General features: G+C 40.0%; 1 protein-coding gene across 4 annotated transcripts in view; it reads left to right on the forward strand.

Moving 5' to 3' along the window:
* sltm (SAFB-like, transcription modulator) overlaps nucleotides 1-24,143 on the forward strand; it is a 46,797-nt gene that overhangs the window by 17,321 nt on the left and 5,333 nt on the right. For 2 of the 4 annotated variants that reach the window (XM_078241418.1, XM_078241415.1), the window contains 15 exons: nucleotides 742-801; nucleotides 4,267-4,303; nucleotides 5,712-6,183; nucleotides 6,867-6,913; nucleotides 7,509-7,639; nucleotides 7,749-7,898; nucleotides 10,876-10,991; nucleotides 12,591-12,763; nucleotides 12,979-13,073; nucleotides 13,826-13,980; nucleotides 19,330-19,510; nucleotides 20,744-20,868; nucleotides 21,840-21,980; nucleotides 22,436-22,819; nucleotides 23,475-23,613. In XM_078241418.1, the coding sequence (XP_078097544.1) occupies nucleotides 742-801; nucleotides 4,267-4,303; nucleotides 5,712-6,183; nucleotides 6,867-6,913; nucleotides 7,509-7,639; nucleotides 7,749-7,898; nucleotides 10,876-10,991; nucleotides 12,591-12,763; nucleotides 12,979-13,073; nucleotides 13,826-13,980; nucleotides 19,330-19,510; nucleotides 20,744-20,868; nucleotides 21,840-21,980; nucleotides 22,436-22,819; nucleotides 23,475-23,613 (2,406 nt within the window). The remainder of the gene's footprint in view (nucleotides 1-741; nucleotides 802-4,266; nucleotides 4,304-5,711; nucleotides 6,184-6,866; nucleotides 6,914-7,508; nucleotides 7,640-7,748; nucleotides 7,899-10,875; nucleotides 10,992-12,590; nucleotides 12,764-12,978; nucleotides 13,074-13,825; nucleotides 13,981-19,329; nucleotides 19,511-20,743; nucleotides 20,869-21,839; nucleotides 21,981-22,435; nucleotides 22,820-23,474; nucleotides 23,614-24,143) is intronic. The other 2 variants (XM_078241417.1, XM_078241419.1) reach the window with 1 other exon arrangement.

Below are 24,143 nucleotides of genomic sequence, written 5' to 3' on the forward strand. Positions count from 1 at the left end.
GTTTCCATATATTTGAAGCGTCATCAGACATTTCACAGTAAGTACACGTAAATGTATTGAAAGACTGCTATTACATGTTACATTTGACTTGTCAGATATCAACTATGCAGTCTTAATTTTGAGCAGTATGAGCAGAGCTTCAGAACATTTTAAACATGTTAATACACTACTTCTGACCAGTTGGATTTCATAACTGCTTCAGTTTTAGCATTGAGTCGACTAAAATTATTTCTACTTGCAATGCTGCTCATTTTAGAAAATCAAAAGGGGCATTTTGAGATTCAAACGACTTAACAACAAAGACTGTTCCTTTTGTTTAGTAAGTTAATTATTTGACCGAGCACAGCAGAATGGCTGCATGGATAATGAGGGAAACATCAATAAAATCTGTGAAATAACTTGGGGCTTTTGGGACTTTGGATTATAGTTTAAATGGACCATAAAGAGGTGGACTTGGCCTGTCATCTCATCCTACACTTAGAGCAAAACGCCAGGATTTTTCATTTTATTCGGCAAATAATTGCAAAGGATCTGTGTTCAGGTAGAGAATGCTAGATGAAGATTGCTTTAATCTTTAGTACCATATTATTAATCAAATAATGGTTGCTTGCTGCTGCAAAGGTTGTACAAATGGACTGCAATTGGTTCTAAGATTTAAAACACATCTTGCCTAATTTGAATGTGGAATGCTTAACGCAGATTGAAACATGATTTGAATTGTGGTTCACGTTATTTATTCAGGCAGATGAAGAAAATGAAGAGCTTGTACTTGAAGAAGTGGATGCCCTTTTGCCTGAAGAGGTAAACACTTCTATTGGCTTAGGATTTTGTGTCCATTTCACAGACTTTCTCCTTTCTTACTCCTGACAGTGTTGACCTATTATTGAGAGCACAGTTCTTGATTATTAACCACTCTTATGTCTCACCCAAAGGGGTTTAACTACTGATGATAGATAAGGGAAATGTGTAGTGTGCCAATGACCAAAGACTGGATAATGTGGGCTGGGGCTTGCAACTAAGCATCATAGAAGTAGGGTAGGATAAAGTGTTAAGACAGGAGTTGGTGGCATAGTTATTGTCACTGGACAATCCAGAGGCCCAGGGCAGTGCTCTGCAAACCCGGGTTCAAATCCCATCATGGCCAGTGGTGAAATTTAACTTAATCTAGAATAAAACGTGTGATAATGAAAACATTGTCATAAAACCCATCTGGTTCACGAGTGCCCTTTTAGGGAAGGAAATCTGCCATCTGGCCTACATGTGAGCAAGCCACTAAGTTGAAGAGCTGTTGGGGACAGGCATCCCATGAACGACTTACAAAAAAAACACCTTTGTAAACAGTTACTTGCATTTTCAATCCAGTGTGTTGGGAGCCTGAAGAGATGAAAACAATACTGGCGCAGGGTAGGATGTGGTGGTGTTTACTTTTGGATTGAGTTCAGGAGGGCAGTGAGGTTGCTCAGAAAACAGAAGGGTGGATAGAGATTTTAGTCACAGATAAGGCCAGAATTGGGTAATAAGCGAGCTTGATGACGGATAGAATGCAGGGTTTGAAGATTTGCTATGGATTGAACAGGAACTGCTTTCTGCATGTAAATTCTGCTTGAGCAGTCTCTCACAAACGAAACCAAGTTCATTGGATGGTGATCAAGAATGGGAACCTGGCAGATGCTTTCACTTCTATTTCTCTGGCAAAGATCAGCTAACTAGATGCGTCGTCTTGTTGACTGAATAGTCTTTTTAACTAAGCAAGTATAAGCCCTTTCTTGTAGTTTAGTCATGTATAATTTTTAAAGTATTTGTAATTAATATAGTGGGTGGCAGAGTGATTAGCACTGCTGCCTTAAAGCACCAGGGACCTGGATTCAATTCCTACCTCGGGTCACTGTCTGTGTGGAGTTTGCACATTTTCCCCGTATCTGCATGGGGTCACTTAGGGTGCTCTGGGTTTCCTCCCACAGTCCAGAGATGTGCGGGTTAGGTTGATTGGCCATGCTAAATTGACCCCAGTGTCAGGGGATTAACAGGATAAATATGTGAGGTTATGAGAATAAGGCCTGGGTGGGATTGTGGTTGATGCAGACTTGATGGGCCAAATGGCCGCCTCCTGCGCTGCAGGGATTCTATGAATTGCACAGTTAATTTGACATTTTCTAAGTTTAAATGGACAAAAACAAACCTAATCTTTTAATCAGCCTGGCATTTATGAAAGGAATAAGTGTTAATATTGGCTTTTGGCATCAATTCTGTAGTTTTGTTCGAGAATTTCAGTCTGCAGTGGTCACTGGAAGTTTTTTAGATCTGAACTTTACGTGTGTACGTATGTGTTGGTTTTTTAAAAAGGTATTGCTGTAGACAAGTCTTATTTAGTTTTGAAATATTCATAGAAATTTAAGAAATAATCTTATGGTATATTTTAAAAGGAGGTTGACTAGAGCAATCAACACCTGTCAAACCTGCAGTTGATGCATAGTTTCTTGCATGGCAGTAAACTTTCTAAATTATTGGTCATATAGAAGTATTTTTTCGCTGGTTGGTATCATTCCCTGTCCCTGACTAGCAGTGCTATTTTTACTTGGGATATGCTTGCACAGGCACAGAATACCTGATGCCTGAAAACCAATGTTAGCACATAAGAACATAAGAAATAGGAGCAGGAGTAGGCCATCTCGCCCCTCGAGCCTGCCCCACCATTCAATAAGATCATGGCTGATCTGAAGTGGATCAGTTCCACTTACCCGCCTGATCCCTATAACCCCTAATTCCCTTACTGATCAGGAATCCATCTATCCGTGATTTAAACATATTCAACGAGGTAGCCTCCACCACTTCAATGAGCAGAGAATTCCAGAGATTCACCATCCTCTGAGAGAAGAAGTTCCTCCTCAACTCTGTCCTAAACTGACCCCCCTTTATTTTGGAAAGTGGAAAGAATCTCTCCACCTCTACCCAATCGGGCCCCTTCATTATCTTATAGGTCTCTATAAGGTCCCCCCTCAGCCTTCTAAATTCCAACGAGTACAAACCCAATCTGCTCAGTCTCTCATAATCAACACCCCTTATCTCTGGTATCAACCTGGTGAACCTTCTCTGCACTCCCTCCAAGGCCAATATATCCTTCCGCAAATAAGGGGACCAATACTGCACACAGTATTCCAGCTGCGGCCTTACCAATGCCCCGGACAGATGCAGCAAGACATCTCTGCTTTTATATTCTATTCCCCCTTGCGATATAGGCCAACATCCCATTTGCCTTCTTGATCACCTGTTGCACCTGCAGACTGGGTTTTTGCGTCTCATGCACAAGGACCCCCCAGGTCCCTTTGCACAGTAGCATGTTGTAATTTTTTTCCATTTAGATAATCCAATTTGCTATTATTTCCACCAAAGTGAATAACCTCGCATTTGTCAACGTTATACTCCATCTGCCAGATCCTCGCCCACTCACTCAGCCTGTCCAAATCTCTCTGCAGACCTTCTACGCCCTCCACACGATTCACTTTTCCACTTATCTTTGTGTCGTCTGCAAACTTTGTTACCCTACACTCAGTCCCCTCCTCCAGATCGTCTATATAAATGGTAAATAGTTGAGGCCCCAGTACCGATCCCTGCGGCACGCCACTAGTTACCACAATTTTCTAGTTAGCACAATTTTCCTTCCCTCCTCCCACACCCTAACAACTCTGTTGCTCTAGCAAGAGTTCAGCTAAATGAATACAAGCTGGTTGTCAATACCTGGCATGCTCCAGGTCTCTCTCACTGGATTCCATATTTTAAGCATTGCGTTTTCTAATTGAACTCGGTGGCAGCAGGCAGATGCCTTAGTAATGAGGTGGTGCCTGGTTTGATTCTTGACTCTGGATTTATCGGGTCAACAGTTCCACTAATAAAACTGACCTCTTTCGGCTTCTTTAAACAATCTTTTGTTTTTCGTCCAAGTGCTTCAGTAATGTTTTAGAACTGTACTTCAGCTGCGAGCTGTTCATTTACAAACCTGTTGTTGCACTCTAGATCTGTCAGATTTTATTTTAATTTTGAAGCTCGAGATTTGCATAACATTTATCAATTTTCTCTCCTCCTTTCAGTTAAGCATCCTGATTTATTGCTGTTAGAATCAAGAGGGCTTTATTCCAAATTATATTTTGTTTTAAATCCAATCTAACACATGTTCAGTAAATTGAAAGTTGGGGTGGTTTTTGATTTTTTTTAAATGTTAAAAATTGTTCAATTCAAGAGTTGCATTTTTTTTCAAAATGTCTTAAACAGATATTTCAGGAAGCAGAAGATGATGAGAATGAAAAAGGTATGTCAAGGTTGCCAGTGCTTTTGCAAAGTTTGTATCTTCCCTTCAGTTTATTTTTGTACCCTCTACTATATTTCGATTTTACTAGAAATAGATGAAGGTTGGAAAGCCATTACAAGGCACCAATTGTAACTTAAAATACAACTAAAAGTCTCCTGTTTTGGAGAAGGTTTATGTGCGAGAGATATTTTTAAAATTCCAATTGTGACTTGTAAAAAGGTGCAATGAGTAGACTTGCCAGTTACTATGGTGCATTTATGAATATGCACAAGTGTTGATGATTTTTCCACCAAGCTGCAAATGCCTTTTATTTATATCTGCCTAATTTAAGTCCTAAACATGGTTTATTTTTCCATATTGAAGTAAAAGTCCAACCATTCTCCCTTCATTATCACTTAGAAGACAATGTCAAATAAATGGAGCCCTCTTGGACAAATTGGAGAACATTAGATTATTTTGTGTAAAACTTTTTTGGTTGCTATTGGAAGTTTTTTTTAAAGCACGAGTTTTACTTTTATCAAATTGACCGTCTAATTGTATAAATTCTGATCTATTTTCACACTTGCAAAGTTACATGGTTCGTTCTACTGAGTGTGGTATGCATTTTTTTTTTATTTGCACTACTAGAACTGGCAGGTTAGAATCTGTGAAGGTAGAGATTCTGATTTTTGTAGTAAACACGGTTGGTACAACGAACATAAATGGAGACAAAACCTACGAACATTGCTCTGCTTTGCTTTGGAACTTTGGAGGACTCAACACAATGTCGATGTAACTTTGCGGGGGGAAAAATGTACTGTTGAAGACCATCATTGCTGTGTGATTTAGACAATACATGAAAAGAGATGTTGATTTTGCCGAAGACTTTCATCCTGAGCAGTTTGGTACCTATTCTCCATAATCTGTGATAAGAAGATGAATGAATGCATTCTGAGATGTTGTATAGAGTGTGGAATTATTTTGAAGATGGTAAATGTCTTTCACAATATGGATGAATACAGTGGAGAAAATGACTTGCATGGACCATTTCATCAGATGGATTTTACCACAAATCTGAGATGCTCAAATCAGAGGACCTTGGTGGACAATTGAACTTTGTTGAAGTGATGAATGTGAATGAAAACAGACCTTGACTGGAAAAAGACAGATTCCATTATGTTGAAAGACTGCAATTGGGATTCACCTTCTAAGGATATTTGTATTTCCACAGAAGACTTGTGTATTAAAGGTATTGCACATAACTTTGTCACTGAGGAATTCAGATTCACATGCACCTTGTAGTTTTCTAACCTTCTTAATTTAGGTAAATTGTATTTATTTTAATATCAATGATAAGGTCACCTTCTAGGTAAAAGTTTTGACATTTAAACCTGTATTTTGCCATGTTTATTCCTGTTAAATCCCTCAGATGTAGATGATATAGATGACGGTTCTCGTGAAGTGTCTAAATCTCTACCTTCAGAGCAAGGCCTTGCTGAAGCTGAACAAATGGTTCAAGATGAAACTGAACCCAGTGCATCTTTGAAGGAAGTGGATGACGATAATATTTCCGTCACAATCCAAGCAGAAGATGCCATCACATTGGACTTCGATGGAGATGATCTCTTGGAAACAGGTAAAACTTTGAAAACTCCCGAAGGTGAGAATAAGACCAAAGCTGAAAAGGAGTCCCAGTCCAAGGAGGATGTGAAGGGAGAAGTCAAAAATGAGGGAAAGAAAGAGAAAAACCATAAGGAAGGAAGAAAAGAGGAGGGGACAAAATCAGAGTCAGCAAAGAAGGAAACCAGAGAAGGGTCCAGAAAGGCTGAAGCTGGAGATAAAGAGAAAGATTCTTCAAAGAAAGGCCCCTCATCTTCTGGGGCATCCAATCAAGCAAAGAGGTTTGTTTTTCTATGTCAATTTATGATACTGAATACCAACAGTAAGATTGGTCTTCATTTGTGACTAAACATGGTTCATCCACTGGCTTGTTAGGTCTCCGATTATGTTATTCTTTTTAAGAGACTTAACACGATGCCTTTTTTTAAACAAAAAACAGATGCAAGACTGCTTGCATTTTTGATAGCTTTTTTTTCCCTCTGCTGACAGTTATTTTTTTATATTAGATATTTTTTTGTTGGATATTGCCAAGATTTTTTTAAAAGCCTTGTGTTGTATTGATTCTGAACAATCAACACACCGGTGTGAACAATTCGCAGTCAAATAAGGAGAATTTTCATATATGGAATCAAAACAACCACTCCTGAATACTGGAGAATATTGTGATTTGCTCACTGAATAGAATTAACACAAACCCAGATCTTTATTCAACTTCGGAAAATCAATGCAAGAGTTGATTTTGGAATTGTTCTGTTCAAGTGTAGGACACGTTGGCTTCGGTACCTTTGTGGCCAGAAATCAGTTACAATTTTTTAATTTAGCCGTCTGTTATCTTTCTGTTTTGGTGGCTTATGGGGAAAATGCATTGTTGTGTGTTTTGAATTATGTCCAGTAGTATTTCGACAAATCAACTCTACTTTTCTTTGTGCTTTCTTTTTTTTCTAACTTTGTTTTGTGTTCATAGTTCAAGTAAGGATTCGAAAGATAAAACCTCTTCTAAAGATGAGAAAGGTAAGACCAGATTAAGTCTTCGTCCTTCGGAACATGTTGTAACTGTAATTTGACAGTTTGCTTTGAATATTGGAAATGGTCTTGCAGCATTTTGCATTTCTATAACACCTTTTAACATAGCATAATATCACTAGGCAAGCTTATCGATGCACAATTTGACTCAGATACAGAAATATTTGGACAACTAACTAAAAATTGGACATGGTTCAAAAAAGACTAGAGAGGAATTTCCAGAATTAGAGCCTCGGCATCTGAAGGGACAGCAGCCAATAATAAAGCAAAAAAAAAGTACTCGAGAGACCAAAATCAAAGAAGTGCAGAGATGTAATATAGGGCCGCAGGAGGTTACAGAGATGAGGAGAAGTGAAGGAATGTAGGGATTTGAAAATAAGATGGGAATTTAAAAATTGGCTCCCAAACCATCAATGCCTCAATGTAGATCATTGAGTACAGGGGTGATGGGTGAACGTGATCTGCAATTCATAGGTATCAAACATAGAACATAGTTCTATGATTGTGAGGTTGTCAGTCTAATATTCAAATAATTTAGTAAAATGATTAATGGCAGTGGTTTTGCTTTTCTTCCGTACTGTAGGGGGTGTTAATAGCGGTACTGGGAGTAGCAGTGGCAGCACTAGCAGTTCAACCAAGAACCTATGGATTAGTGGCTTGTCTTCAAATACTAAAGCAGCTGATCTGAAGAACCTGTTTAGTAAATATGGCAAGGTACATAATTTTTGTGTGATGTCCCATGAATAATGAATTATTAAACATTAAGAATGCTTGTAAGTATATTAATGAAGGGTCGTTGTAAATTGTATGCCTCTTATCTTAGGTTCTGAGTGCAAAAGTAGTAACCAATGCACGCAGTCCTGGTGCTCGTTGTTATGGATTTGTGACCATGTCTTCAAGTGCAGAAATGTCCAGGTGTATTTCCCACCTTCATCGCACTGAGCTCCATGGACAGCAGATTTCTGTTGAAAAGGTAACTATTCTTGATGATGTTGCCAATGATTTTAAATGTGCGGGTGATGAAGACACACTTGTATAAGCAGAATAAGAGATTAGTTAATTTCAAAGTTTATTGGTACTTAACATACAGACTTGTTTTCAACAAAAATAGACCAGTAGAGATCAGATGCCACTGTCTCTATCTCGCTCATCATCCTTTCCTGATTGTTGCACACTCTGCATTCTGGTGTTTTGTGACTGCAAAAAGTGCAATAAATAGTTGAATACATTCATCTTAACTACACTCAATCTTTGAACGTTCCATTTGTGGTATAATTTAAGGCCATACTCATACACTCCTGCATAAGAGTGTCTGGATTAAAAAATATTTATACATTAGATTTACAGAACTACTGGAATGTTTTTAACAAACTATGCTTTTGAGAGTTGAGGTGGGGTACAAGGGGTATTCATGTTCGGTTCACGATCTTAAAATAGTTTTGTTTTCACCCCCTTTTTCCTATTAGGATTCAAAATGTGAGTGATAGTAAGCTATTCTGAAGTAAGTGCACAAGACAGTATTATTGATAACTCCAGTGTTCAGTTGCAGTGGCGCCATGCTGAGGTGTAAAAATCAGGAAGTTTTCAGGTTCTATCCCGACTGGTGCTGAACTTGATTTTGTGATGGTGGAATGGCCTTGGTTGTCACTGAGAAAAACGAACTGATCTAGTGGATGCACAGGCGTGAAGACTGAATCAAGCTAATCTGTGATGCAACCCACAGTGGAATGATTTGCTGGCACCCATTATCAAGGCTCATTTGAACAAGGCTTGAGTTGAGTAAATTAATTCCTCTACTCGAACTTGTACCCTTTAGAAATGTGGGAGGCGATTCTCCCAGAAGTGCTGAAATGGCGGCAAAACTGTTCATGCGCAGTGGCCCCAAACTGTCAAATTCCCGTTTGCTGGCCAGCTCAGGACCCCCCGCAGTGCTGTCCCGTAAGCCCCGATCGCAGCCCCCACAATGATTCCCGGGCCAGTCCTGACACCCCTCTCTTTCTCCCCACCCCCCTTCCCGGCCTGACGCCCAGCTCCCCCTCGCCCCTCCCCCCAAGCAGTGGCAATCCCCTCACCCCAGCAGACCCCCCCTCTCCAAATCGCTGCCCTCCCTCCATTCCAGACTGATCCCAATGCAGAGTGGCAGCGGGACCTCCACCGATTGTTCCTATGCCAAGGTGCCCCCTGGGCATGGGCTCTTTGCCTCTTGGGCAGCATTGGGGGCACAGGCTGGCACTGCCAGGGGGCTCTCTGAGCCTGCGAGCCCCGATTGCGCCTCCCCTCAATCTGGCGGGGTCTCCCGCTAGCTCCCTGAGCATGGGGAGCTGGTCTAAACCCTGCCGAAATGAAGTACTCCTGGCGAGGTGGGAGATTCATTCGGGACCTGTAAGAACCTGTAATTAACTAATCTACATATTTAAAATAGATTTTTAAAAGATTTAAATGACTTACCTGCCTTCCCGCCGGTTTCCAGCGTGGTCTGGCGGGCGATTGCTCGCCGGCTCTGGGAGATGCGCATGTGTTCCCCGCACATGCGCAAATCCCCGTTCAAGGCCACAGACACGTGGCTCCTGGCTGATCCCACCAGAAAAGTGGCAGGCACGGATGGGAGAATCGCAGTCATGGTCTCAGCAAAAAAAAAATCCAGATGCACCTACTCTAAGGTTAATGGTCCTGTTAAGTGCAGGGAACAAGAGCATACTTTTCCCAACATTCTTGAATCTGATGTGAAAATGTTTTGGATCAGATCACATGAATACAAAGCAAGATTTGGGCAAGAGGCGTAAGAGAAATATCAAGGAGGATTGGTTACTTGAGACCGGAAAAATTGAGAAATGAGCAGTCCGTACCGTTCCCCTTTGCCTTTTCTGAATGAGATAACTCCCAGGCTGAAATGCTGCTACTGGTGAAGGAATGCAATTGAGTGATTTTAAAAAATGAACGTGTTTGAAGCTCCATTTTTAATTTTGAAAGCTTTTTGACAAAATAGGTTTCAGCAAATGTGCTGAAAATTATGGAACATTGCTTGCTCTGCACATGAAAGTATTATTTTAATCTGGTTACAAAGTATAGGCATTTTCTGTATTAATCTGACATACAAAATATAACGGATAAAATGCTACACAGTTGAAATATACTTTGAGCTGAATTTTCCCATCTCGCCCATCACGGGAATCGTAGTGGACGGGACACGGACCATGCAAAGCTCCGTTGACCTCAGGTGGGATTTTCAGGACGAGTGCGGCTGGAAAATCCCGCTCTATATGTACTTTGTTCAATTCTAATTTACCAGGGATTGTCTAGTAATATCTTTAACCTGGTGTTGTGAGACTTCTTACTGTGTTTACCCCAGTCCAACGCTGGCGTCTCCACATCATAGTAATATATAACCCAGTCAATCTCAGTCGGGACCAGGTGCAGTTTTCAGGTGAAACAGGCGTAGAGGCTGGCGAGCAGTACCAGAAGTTCAAAACTCACTTCAAATCATACATTTTAGCTTTGTATTTATATTTCCATTTAAAATGGAAACTGTCTGTGTAAACTTGTCATGCTGTAATTGTATTCTGTGGGAGTGGTAGTCATGCAGTGCCACAACTTTGGGGGAGGTGTACTTATGGACAGCATGGCAAAATTACATGGCCAATTTCCATTACAAATATAGTAGTAAGAATTTATAATGAACGATGTCGTAGGAAGTGTAGGCAGGCACAATATTTTTAGAATGTACTGTGGAGAAATATTATTGAATGTTTATTCTCAATTTCAAGCATATTGATGCTCAAAATGAGAATACAGGTGTGCTAATCCAAAAGGCTAAACGAGTTGTGGTTTTCCGAGGAGATTAACATCACACCTGAGGTCTGAATTCTAAAATGGGAAACGGTTAATCTGCCCATTACTCCTGAAAAGATTTATTTTGGTCTTTAAATTCCACCTCCTCTTCATCTGTTTAGGTCAAAAATGATCCTTTTAAAAAAGAATCCAGCACAAAAGATGCAACTGGGAAAACCGGTTCAAGCAGAAGTAACAGTGATAAGAAGAGTTCGACAAGTGGAAAAACAACTAGCAAGTAAGTTTTCTTATGCATTCCACTTCCCAATATTTTTCTCCCATGTCCACTGTTGAGGGTGTTGAAGCTTCAATCGAATACAGTTCAGGTGCTGGTTACTTTCAATATCTCACCCATTTCATATGAGGGTCGGAACAGTGCAACACCAGGATTGGGACATCAAAGCCGAGTCTGATCTTGCCAAAGCATGCACACTTCAGTAGGAGTTGCTAGTTAGCAGTTAGGAACAGTATCCCTGACAGCTTTTCCCCTCTCTCCTTTCTCACAATGGTCCACTGGACAAATATATGGCTATTGATATATCAGCTGAGATCAGTTAGCTTGATAATTAATTAGCCAGCAGGGAGGGATAAAACTTGCAAATAGTATGCAGATAAATATTAGTAATTAGTACAACATGATTACTTTTAAAGTTTAGTTTTCTTGTTCAAAAAAGGATGGTTCTACGCAGTTTTGTTTTCTGACTTGCCATGAATTGTGAAGACTGCTCCTTTATTTAGTGTTTTGTAGATATATTCAAATTTGGACCATTGTGCTGCTGCCAGCTTTTTGCAATTGCAATTCACCTAATCCCACCTCCACACCTCCCTTTTTCCTCGTAGACCTGAAAATAAATGAAAATTCTTCCATTATCTTAGTCAAACTGCCTCCACAACACATCTTATTTACTCAAAAGAGCTTTATAAAGGAGCAATTATGTTAATGAGATGTACTGGAATCCGATATCCAAAAACCAAGTAGCAATTTAAGAATTAGTTTAGAAATATATTGACCAAGTTTTCATATGATTGGAAATCTATTTTGCACATCTTGCGTGCTTCCAGTTCACAAACCACAGTGAATCATAGAATCCTACAGTGCAGAAAGAGGCCATTCGGCCCATCGAGTCTGCACCAACCAGGCCCTAGCCCCATATCCCTGCATATTTACCCACTAATCCCTCTAACCTATGCATCCCAGGACACTAAGGGGCAATTTAGAATGGCCAATCAACCTAGCCTGCACATCTTTGGACTGTGGGAGGAAACCGGAGCACCTGGAGGAAACCCACGCAGACACGGAGAATGTGCAAACTCCACACAGACAGTGACCCGAGCCGGGATTCAAACCCAGGTCCCTGGAGCTGTGAATCAGCAGTGCTAAGCACTGTGCTACCGTGCCTGCTATTATAGTTATGGCCACAGTTTTAAGTCCATGTTTATCAACATAAACTGTTACTTCAGTTAAGCTTTGTCAAAGATCAAACACTAGTTTGAATCTGGCCACTAGACAGTGGTTACATGAAGTCATTGTTTCTTTGTGTCTAGTGTGGTCCCCAACTCCATTGCCATCTTTAAAAAGTTAATCGACTGACTATGAGAAACACTTAGGATTTTTGTGTATAAACCAATCAAAAGTTTTAATCATACATTTGATTGATTATTTCACCGCATTTATCTCAATTTTTTACAATAACATCACTTTTCATTAAAAAAAATGTCCTGGGAAATCCACTTGCATAATTATAGATAATACTTCAGCATTAGTTTAGAAAGTTCTGGAATTATAAACAGGCCCATTAATGTTAGCTGTTAAAATTCTCTCATCTTAAATATAAAGGACACAAACTTCTTCGAAAAAAGAGGATAAGAAAACTGAAAAACCTGGAGAGAGAAAAGAAAGTAAGGATGGATCAAGCTCCACAAAGAAACCAGAAATGAAAAAGGATGAGAGGGAGAGTACGAGTAGTAGTCACGACCATAGCAAAAGAGTGGATGAAAGGAGGCGAAGGGGTATGTATTTCTGATTCTGACACAAGATATTATAAAAAGTGCATTTTAAAATGAAGGTTTTAATCTGTGGTGCAAACTACGTTGTACACAAGTTTTTATGCAACTATGTAAAGTTGCAATTAATTTCAAAAAGGGGTAACTCTTGCATACATAATTGGGTAATTGATTTCCTGTCTAATTTCATTAATTTTCTACAAATTCTTTTGATTTTGTAGGTGTGAAGAGCCCTCATCGAATGGTGGTTATAGACAAGACTAAAGGTGAACCTGTTGTTAGTGTGAAAACTGCAAAGAAAGGCAAGAGTGAGCAGGTGAATATCTACAAAAGGGTTACATGTGTCAAATTCTTCTCATCTTTGTTCTTTTGCAAGTGGATTTGTCCATCTATTTAACCCTTCCCTTCCATAACTCACTCCATTTTCTAATATTGAGTATCCAAACCACCTCAGTTAAAAGTATAGTGATAAGGTAACAGCCAATCATTTGAATTCTGTATTTGAAGGTTTTAGAAATTTAAAGGAAAACTCTAATCCCAGATTAATGCAAAAATTATGTAATGAAGACACCTAAGGGAGATTTTAATACTGTTTCAAAATTAACCATGGAAATGCTGAAACTAGGAAGGCATGGTGGAGTGAGAGGATATTGTGGTATTACTTAATTTTGGACTACTTACAATTTCAAAAATTGTACTTGACAGAGTAGAGTAATCTGATTGCGGTCCTAGAATGAAACTGTCCAATTATTTCTGTAGGTATAGATCTGGTTTTAATTTTTGTATATGGTCCTACATCAATTTAGGAAGCCTTGTTCCTTTACAGCTATTGTACTATTTTTAAATTTGATCAAGATGGGTTAAGCTTGTAATTTGCAACATGTTTAATTCCAAATCTTCTTGCTATCGAGAAGAAGAAAGGTTAAATGGAAACGAGGCCTGCTTTAACTGGGGGAGGGAGTAACATGCTTGTCACTACCCTTTCCGGTTGATATAATTGGCACTGACAGGCTCAAGCATATTTGAAGTTGTAATACTGATTTCAATTTTTTTTTCCTTTACTTATAGACATCTAGTTCAAGGAGCAAAGAGAAACATATTCCATCTAAACCAAATTCCAGGGACAGAAAGGGTATTCTGCCATTCGAAAAAATAAAACAGCAAAAAATTCGAGAGCGCTTAATCCGATTAGAACGCATACGACGTGCAATAGAATTAAGAAGGTAGGTGGGATTTTCTAACTCACAAAAAGAGAAGGTTGAATAATCTTGTCAGTGCTGTGAATTCACACCTATTTAAACTGCGTTCATTTGAGATGAATTGAGCAATCTCAATATTGTCAGTCATGGTTCCATGGTAGGACAGTCGAATTGGAAGCTTGAGGATTCAAACCCCCTCTAGAGACTTGGTCCAAAGTGTGTATTCCAAGACACAGATCCAAGAGTGTAATGGAATACTCTCTACTTGCCTGGTTGAATGCAGCTCTATAAACACGCACATTCAGGACAAAGCAGCCTGTTTGCTTGGCAGCCCTGCCACCACTCGAAACGTTAACTTCCTCCATCACTGGCACAGATGCACAAGATGCACTACAGCAATTTGCCAAGAATTCCTTGACAGGACCTTCCAAACTCTCAACTTCAATGTAGAAAGGAAAAGGCAATGATGATGGATGATAGCCCCATGTCACACGCCAACCTGGCTTGGAACTGTATCGCTGTTCCTTCATTGCTCGGTCGATGTCCTGGAACTCCTTCCCTTACAGCACTGTGATTGGCTGTACGTACACATATGGACTGCAGTGGTTTAAGAGGAGCATGGCTACCCCCACCTTCTCCACAGCAATTCGGGGTGGAAGTAAATGCCAGTCCAGTTAGTGACGCCTGCATCCAGAGGAGAGTAATTCAGCCATTTGACAAAATTCAAACCTTGGGACCATTTGAAGATCCTCTTGTAGCCCAAGAGTCAAGGCAGAGCTGGGACATCCCTGAGCATGGCTGCTAACTGGGAGGAAATTGGGCAGCTGACTGCTGACTTCCAGAGAACAGAGTTTGCAAACACGGTTTAGAGGTACAACTGTGCAGCTTTTATTTCCCCTTTCCCACTGCTGATGGAACTTGGTTTAAGATCACCATATAAAAATATTTTTAAGTTCAACATTTATCAATAATGCCATATATTGCTTTTACTACTTCGTAGAGTGTCTTCAATAAATTATTCGGAAGATACTTCCCCTTCCAAAGCCTGTACATTTCAGTTAGGATTAAAAAGATTATTCTAAAATCTGAAAGCGAATGCTGAAACAATCAGCTCAAAGGTCCAGCATTTTTGAGCAAATCCTGCAGATAGAGATTCTCAGATTCAACCTACGGACTCTACTAAACTATATGATGCAAGCTTGGCTTAAGAATAACTGAGCTTGAGTGGCTAAATGTCCAGTGTTATCACTATCTTGCCATCCAGGTCAGGCCTGCTCTGTACAAACTTAATTTCTCTTTCTCTCCCCAGTAATTCCAGCCTCCCTGATGGCAATGACTGGCAAATGTACTCTTTCAGATTTGTGCAACCTTGGCCTGAAGGCCCTTTTAGATCAGTATGTGAGAGTTTCGGGATTCAATTGAGTTTTGCTGTACTTTTGTGCACCTAATTTGTTTTCCTGGTGATAAAACAGCTGGTAGTAGGCCTCGCCTCTACTTGTACGCTCATCTCTCCTCTCTAAAGCTGCTTCAGCTTGATTGACCAGCATGAAAAGTTAAACATGACTGTCCTTGAAAATTAGCATCAACGATTGTGTGGACAGAAAAGACAGCAATCCATTTGTAATCTTGCAGAATGAGGATGAATTATGAATTTTATAAAAGCAGCTTAAATAAATTTAGCGATTGTGGCTGTCACCATATGATTGGAGAAATCTGTTAGTGATTCAGTTTTGTGTACGTAACAGGACGGCATGGTGGCACAGTGGTGAGCACTGCTGTCTCTCAGCGCCAGGGACCGGGTTTCTATTCCAGCCTTGGTTGACTGTGCAAACTCCACACATTCTCCCTGTGTCTCCTTGGGTTTCCTCTGGGTGATTGAGTTTCTTCCCACAGTCCAAAGATGTGAAGGCTAGATGGATTGGCCATGGTAAATTGTCCTTTTAGAGGGGTAAGTACATGGCATTGCAGGGGGTGGACCTGGGTGGGATGCTCTGTTGGAGAGTTGTTGGAGAGTTGGTGCAGACTAGATGGGCCAGGTGGCCTCCCTCCTGCACTGTAGGGATTCTATTAATTTGTGTATGTAATCAGAGGCTTTTAAGTTAATAAACAAACAACCCAAGATGCTTTGCAGCAGCATTATTGACATCACAGAAGGATATATTCATTCAGATGACCAAAAGCTTGGTCAGAGGTAGGTTTTAGGTTTTAAGGAATATCTGAAAAGAGGAAAGCTAGGTAGAGAGGAGGAGGAGGGAATTCCAGAGCTTAGTACCTTGGCAGCTGAAGGCATGAGCACCAATGGTGGAGTGATTGAAATCAGGGATAGAACTGAATTAGGGGAGTTTGTTTGTGGAGGTGATAGCCATGGAGAGGTGAGATTATGGAGGGATTTGAAAACAAGGATGGGAATTTTAAAGTCGAGGTGTTGCTTAATCAAGAACAGTGTAGGCCAGCAAGCACAGGGATGATAGATGAACAGGACTTGGTGTGATTAAGGATTCACAGCAGAAGTTAGGATGATCTCAAGTAGAATAGAATCTGGGATGCTGGTCAGGAGTGCTTTAGAATAGTCCAATCTAGAAGTAATACTGACATAGATGAGCGTTTCAGCTGCCAATGAGCCAAAATGGGATGGATATGGGCAATGTTACAGAGATGGTGTTAGTAATGGCACAGATAAAGGGTTGGAGGCTCATCTTGAGGTCAGAACAGTCTGTTTTAGCCTGGGAGAAAAATGAAATTGGTGGCTAAGGAATAGAGTTGGACTTGATGGATCGAAGACATTGATTCTGGTCTTCCTAATATATAATTGGAGGAAATTTCTTTACATCAAGTATTGCAAATTGAAGATGGGAAGAGGTGAGGGAAATGATAGTGATGCAGAATTGAGTGTCACCCATGTATATGTGGAAATTGACGTGCATAATATCACAGTTGATGTGAAAGCTCACTTAAGCTTGCAATTTACAGCAGCTACCTTTGGAACTGGAGTATATTCGACTGTGTGAGGTACAAAGAAAACCAATTTTGCTGTGTTAGATCATGGTCTGGAGTATCCTCTGTGGACACAATTGGGAAGTTAGATTCAACATTGACCCCATTATTAGTGCCCATTTTGCTGATGTCAAGTACGTTGCCAATCTCATTAGATTACACGGAAATTTAAAATACAGACAAATATCAGATTGAACAATTGGAGCCCAAGGAAAACATCAAACCTGCAATATATATTTCCTATGAAAATGTAAGTTTCCACTCCATTAACCATCATTTATGCGCAAACTGGATCAATTGAAATTGGTCTTGTTCTGGTGTTAATATTTACTTCATCCTGAATAACTGTATTTAAGCACTAAACCGTTGAGGCCATTTTGATTTCAAAAAAATATAGAAGGTAAGCAAAGGTAAAACTAATGTTTCTACCCACTTGTCGTCTAATAATTTGACCCACTTGAAGTGGCCGAGAAACATTTACATTCACTATAGATCGTAACTGCGTAATTAAATGAACCTCAACACACAATTATCAGACCATTTTCTCTTTGGCCACTCATCCTTGCTCATGTCCCATATGACGCAAGATATTGAAGCAGGAGTAGGCCATTCAGCCCTTCGAACCTGCTCTGCTGTTTAATAAGATCATGGCTGATCTAACTCTGAGTCTACTCTTCAGCCTTCCCTCCATAACCCTTAATTCCTAATTTGATTAAAAACCTCTTGATCCTTGAAAATGTTTCTGGGATGCTTGTAGAATTCTCTACAGTAAAGACCAAATATCTATTTAACTCTTCTGCCTTTTCTTTGTTCCCCATAATTACTTCCCCAGTTTCATTCTCTAAGGAGCCAATGCTCTCTTCCCTTTGATGTACTTTAAAAAAAATAGACAAGAGTTTTTTTTAATGTTTCTCACTGGTTTGCCCTGTGTTTATTTTCTCCTTCCTGATTATTTCTTTTTCGTGCTTCTTTGCTGCATTCCGAATCAGCGTTGGGCCAGAAGAATGGAACTCTGTTTCCGCTTTCAACTTAATACCGTCCTGAACTCCTTGGTGGTTCTTCCCCTTGGAGCCTTCCCCACTCATTGAGATTTTTTTTTTGCTCGCAGTTACGAAATATCTCCCTCAATGTTTGCCACTGCTCACCTGTTGTCTTGCTGACTAATCTACATGACCAGTCCACTCGGGTCAATTCCAACCTCATATCTTTGTAATTCCCCTTCTTTAAATTTAACGTTGATATTTCAGTCCCAATTTTCTCACATTTGAGCTGAATGCTAAATTCTATCATATTGTGATCACTAATTCCGAGGGGATCCTTAACCTTAAAATCATTTATTAAACTCACATTATACATTACCAGTTCCAAAATCGTCTGATCCCTAATTGGCTCCATTACATATTGCTCCAAGAAACCATCCTGAAAGCATTGTACGAATTCATTCTCTTGGCTGCCATTTCCAATTTGATTAGCCCAATCTAAATCTAAATGAAAATCGCCCATGATTAATGCAGTGCTCTCACATGCATTTGTTATCTCTTGACTTAAATTTTATAGCTACTTTTCGGGGGCCTATACAATGTTCTTACCACTCTCTATCTTCCTTTGGTATTTGTCACTTCCACCCAAATCTGCTCCGCATCCTCTGGACCTAGGTTGTCCCTTCGAACTGTTAGCAGAGCTACCCCATCAACTTTTCCTTCCCAAAAACGGATACAAAATTCTTGTAGGAACACTGCACTGTCTCAGGTATTAATCCCAACCCATCTGCCTTCTCAAGTGTAACAAAAGATCCCATTAAACTATTTCAAAGAAGCACTGGAATTTTAGCCGACATTTTATTCCTTGGCCAACCTCACTTTAAAAATAAAAGCTCAGGTCATCTGCTTATCCGCAAACCTTGCTGTTTGTGGAACCTTGAGTGCACAAATCAGATGGTGTGTTTCCTACATTCCGACCGTGATTGTATATCAAACTAGACTTAATTGGTTGTTAACAGTGCTATACAGATGGTAGTCTCTCTTAATCTCTCGTTATATTAGAGGCTGATAGAAGGACACATTATTTCCCCTAATTTTGGTTGGATTTGAATTTGAGAGCTAGCCACACTAATTTTTTTGCACTTCCTATTCTTTGCTAGTTTTTGTTATAATTTTCTCATGATACCAGGCTTGGTTATTTCAGTTGGATATAATTCAAAATTAAGATTTAAAATTCTTTATCAACAGCACATAACTCCAACGATTACAGACTACACGATAATAGCCTTTTGCTTTGTACATCATGCATATTTCAAAAAGTTTCCATTTGACTAGGTGTAAGATTTCTGCTGTGCTAGGTGTATGAACTTTGCATTTTTCAAACTTTCTTTTTAACCAGGCGACGTGAAATAGCTGAAAGGCAGCGTCGTGAGCGGGAGCGCATTCGCATGATCCGTGAACGTGAAGAACGTGATCGTTTACAACGAGAACGAGAACGGTTGGAGATTGAAAAACAAAAACTTGAGAGAGAGAGGATGGAACGGGAACGTTTAGAAAGGGAACGCATCCGTATAGAACAGGTTCTCCATTCAGCTTTTCAACGCGGATTCACATTTCGGAATGTTTGATTTTGTTACAAGTTTGTAATTTGCCTTTCTACCTAATCACATAGCTAATCACGAGCCAAGACAGTGTTTTTGTCAAAACAACTTGGCTTGGCTGGTGGGTGCTAACTCCGAGGATAAGTTACCAAGAGATGTAGCTCAAACATCGTGGGGTAGATTCTCCCTTGTCATTGGTACTTATTCTTCATCCAATGAGAAATTGACAGAAGAAACATGAAGTTTGCTTCTCCATCTTCAGCTTTGCACACTTTTTAAGCAATCAGTTTGCAAATTTCTGCATTGCTCATCAGTCTGGAGTCTTTAGTGCTGTCCTTCCTTTCAGTTGCTATCTTGACCTAATTGTGAAGTGCTTGGCTTTGAGTTGGCACTTTCTTACAATGGCAAAGTTAACTTAAAATGAGTTTCCCAAGATGCTGACCCATGTACCTCACTCTGGCAAAACAAGCTAATCAGATGCAATAGTCCAGTATTAATAAATTTAGCTTAAATGCAAACTGTTTCTTTTAGATACATGTCTGGAAGAATCTAGTTTATTTATCGTAAGTGGATATTCAATACTGGCTGCAAAACTTGAGTTAATACTCTGATAGGTTATCTTTTTTTGAGATATTAAGTCTGAATTCCTAATGGGGTTATTTGCAAATTAAGATTGTGTGTTTGGATCTAATTTGGTGTCTCAATTTGCATGACTAATATTGCAATTAAAGTTTGATTTTCTGTTGACTTTGGGGACAATTTCAAAAGAACACTATTGGGTGCATTGAAGTTGATTTTTTAAAATTTTAGAAACATAGAACATTTTGTAGTAACTAAACTGATGGATGAGATTGCGTCTACAGTTGAGTGGGAAAACAGCAGAGTAGGTGGAAGGATGAAGAAACAGTGAAGGTCTGGAATAAAGTGGAAGGAATGAGCAAGTACGGACAGAGGTGGAAATGGGGTGGCGAATTTCACTTCGGTCTAATTCTGTGCCCCATTCTGACCTCGCTGCCCTTGGCTTCCAACACTATTCTTATGAAGCTCAAGGAATTGTACCTCATCTTTATTTAAGCACTTTACAACATCCTGGGCTCAACATTGAGTTGAACAGTTTCACTAATACACTGCATATCAGTGGGTCTAAGGCTGACAACACAACAGTCATGGCTCAGGAAAAAAAAATTCACTTGTACCAATTCAATGCTTCAGGAACGGCGTAAAGAAATCGAACGCATTGCCCGTGAACGTGAAGAGCTTCGCCGGCAACAAGAGCAACTCCGCTACGAACAGGAAAGAAGAAATTCTTTAAAACGTCCACATGATGTAGATAACCGGTATGTTCGTAAGTTGCAAGTTTGTGATTGGATAATTTGTCGTCTATTCGTTTGATTAATATACAACTATTGTTTTCACACCAAAGGCATTAATCTGATCTCCCTGCCCTCGGCAGCTTTCACTATGAATGAAAAATAAGGTTTTGCTGATTGTTGTCCAGGTTTCTGAACCATCAGTGGAGATGGTGTGAAAGTTTCAGATGCAGTGACGGTTGAGTCAGCTCTAGTTGTGATTAAGAGCAACTGATATAAACTAGGGAAAGGTTAGGGCACAGATTTGAGAATCAGTTTCCACCTTTTGGTGGCGGGAACTGTGTGCAAGGGAAAAGTAATCTGCTTTTCAGTTGTACTGGATTTTGTGAATAAACCCAGTGTTGAGGACAGACTGGTTCCAGCTTCTTCCTTTGCCAGACAGATGTTCATCTAATTAACATCCGTTATTCTAAATGTGCAGAGTCCAATATACCCAGAACTTTCTTACTCCTATCCAATCTTATAAAATCTGCTTGCCATCACCCTCATCGTCTGCAACTTTCTCTACCTCCTTGCCACTACCCCTCCCTCCCACCCCAAAACAGTTGCCTCAATTTTTGTCTTAAATCTACAAATCTTTCCAAAACCTCGGCAACTTCCTTTTGCCCCGGCTCCCCAAGAATCTCCATTCTTGTAGATCCAAATTTTCTTGTTTTCCTGTTGCTTCCCCCTTCTTGTGAAGCATTTTGCAAAGTTTTATGATATTTAAAGGTGTCAAACACATGGGAATCTAATGCTTTGAGCTTTTTCTGGACAAAGGTGGAGTAAAACTTGTAGGTTTTAAAAAGTTCAAGTTTATTTTCAATTACGCAGCCAGAAAAGGCAAGTTTTCTCTTCACCTGAAATGTGGCTGTTGTGACATTTTGCATTTGAATTTAATTTTTTTTAGTTAAAATATTCTGAAAGTAATTAAAATCTGTAAATGTCGTCATATCTAGACGAGATGAGCCCTATTGGAATGAACACAAAAGGAGGGCCATGGACAATGACGCCCGTTTTAGTCACGGTTCTGATTACAGTCGTCAAGATCCAAACCGTTACAATGACTTTGACCACAGGGTACCATCGTCATTTGATAGGTGAGTGCTACCTTTTGCATCTGCATTTTGACCACAGCTTGTGAGACCTGATGTGTTTTTAGCCTGCGTGATCGGTTGAGCAGAAATGATTAGAGTTGGAAAGAAAGAATTGGTCATTATGAAGATTGAATACGGCCATGGTATGTGAAAAATAAACATCGCACCGATTGAAAATGCTGCCAACGGCGCACACTACTGGCATGTGGGTGCATTGCACCAAAGCTCTGAACACTGGTTCATGGCTGCTGTCTGGATGGGGTGCTCCTGATCTCTCAGGCATTTGGTGTGCATCCCTGTCATACTGAACAGGATGGGGCACCCGAGAGAAAATCAACCCATCTGTTTCGAACAATAGTTCAGTAAGATCCTGACAGGCTACGATGAGCATTTTATGCCAAGATCAAAATATTGCTGATATGAAGTTGGTTAATACATGTTATTCCCCAAATTTACAGACGAGGTGATCGTTACAACCATCAAGGAGATGGAAAGAAGAATCGTTCTGGTAGTCGCAGAGAGGACGCTGGGTATAACAGATATCCAAAACCATATAGTGACTCCAGAAGACCAACTTCCCAACAAAGAAGTGAACTTCACGCAAATAATGAGCGGAGAGAAATAAGGGAGAGAGAGGACCGGCGAACTGTAACAATTCAGGACCGCTCGGCTGGGAGCAGGGGGCATGAACATCTACAAAAGATATCCCCATCGAGAAGTTTTCCTGACCGAAATAGGATGGATGACCATGCAGTCCATCACAGTCGGCCAAGTCATAATACTTCCAGACCCGATGATTGGAAGCCGAGTGGTGGCATGAGCTCCACTAAACATGAATTGAGGTAACGTGGAATTTGTTCTACCGCTTGTAGCGTATCTGGAAATCAAAGATGTTTTATTTCACTCACATTTAAACCAGGTTTGTTTACAGCTGCATAACTTGGTGTGTGAATATATTGCCTCTGTTTTTCAAATGACCTTTTTTGTGGCCGACTGGCATTCCTGGGAGGGAGGTGGGGTTTAATTTTAATCTTTGAATTGTTACTGTCACTGGGACAATTAATATTTGGTTGAAGTCAGCATCACTTAAGTCAGAGAAATCAAAAGATTGCAGCAAATTGTGGAAAGATAAATTTTGAACCTGCGATTCTTAGAAAATGCATTTGGATTCCTTTATGATTATAGAATCCAGCATTCTTAGTCGTGAGAGATTGTTGCCTAAGAGACCCCCTCAAAATGATTGATTTACCATCAGTACCTTGCCACGTGCTAGTGCACACCAGATGGTTGGATTACAATTTCTTCCAACTCTGCATTGCTGAGCTGTAAGCCAGTGAAGCTAATCTATAGAATGTATTTTACTGTGAAACACAGATTGCCTTTTAAAACTGATTTATTATTATTGACTTGTGGTGGTGAAAGCTAATAATGTAACTTCTAGCAATTGAACTTTTAGCAATCAGTGAGTAAACTTTGACATTTTTTTTTACAACTTAGGAATTCGAGAGAGAGAGATCGGATACGCCCAGAAAGATCTGGACAGACGATGCGAAGTGGACCACCGAGCAGTATGACTGGTTATAATAGCCGAGATGGAGGAAGACCTGCAATAGCAGACAGAGGCGGTAATACTCAGGTACAGAAGAGATGAACGTTTCAAGTTTATTTATAAGTCACAGTTAAGGCTTACATTAACACTGCAATGAAGTTACTGTGAAATTCCCCTAGTCGCTACAGTCCGGTACCTGTTCGGGTCAATGCACCTAACCAGCACGTCTTTCAGACTGTGGGAGGAAACCCACGCAGACACGGGGAGAACGTGCAAACTCAGTGACCCAAGCCGGGAATTGAACCCTGGTTCCTGGTGCTGTGAAGCAGCAGTGCTAACCACTGTGCCCCCTTTAATTGTGCTTGGGAGTAATTGATCTGTTTGGGGATTTTAGTGGCTTTTATAAATAATTGTATTTAATTTCCCCTACAGCCTTGAGTGACATGCATTTTATATTCCTGATGTGACATGTATAAATGTTAACAGATACAAGCCTATTTGACAGTTACATAATCAAACAGATGTTGTTATATTTACTAAAATATGCATATTTAGGGGGGAAAACATCAATTTATCTACTGTTTGTGTTTCAACCAGTAGATAATTTTTAAAGGTTT

Source organism: Mustelus asterias, chromosome 24 (genome assembly GCF_964213995.1).
Source record: "Mustelus asterias chromosome 24, sMusAst1.hap1.1, whole genome shotgun sequence".
NCBI classification, from domain to species: Eukaryota; Metazoa; Chordata; class Chondrichthyes; order Carcharhiniformes; family Triakidae; genus Mustelus; species Mustelus asterias.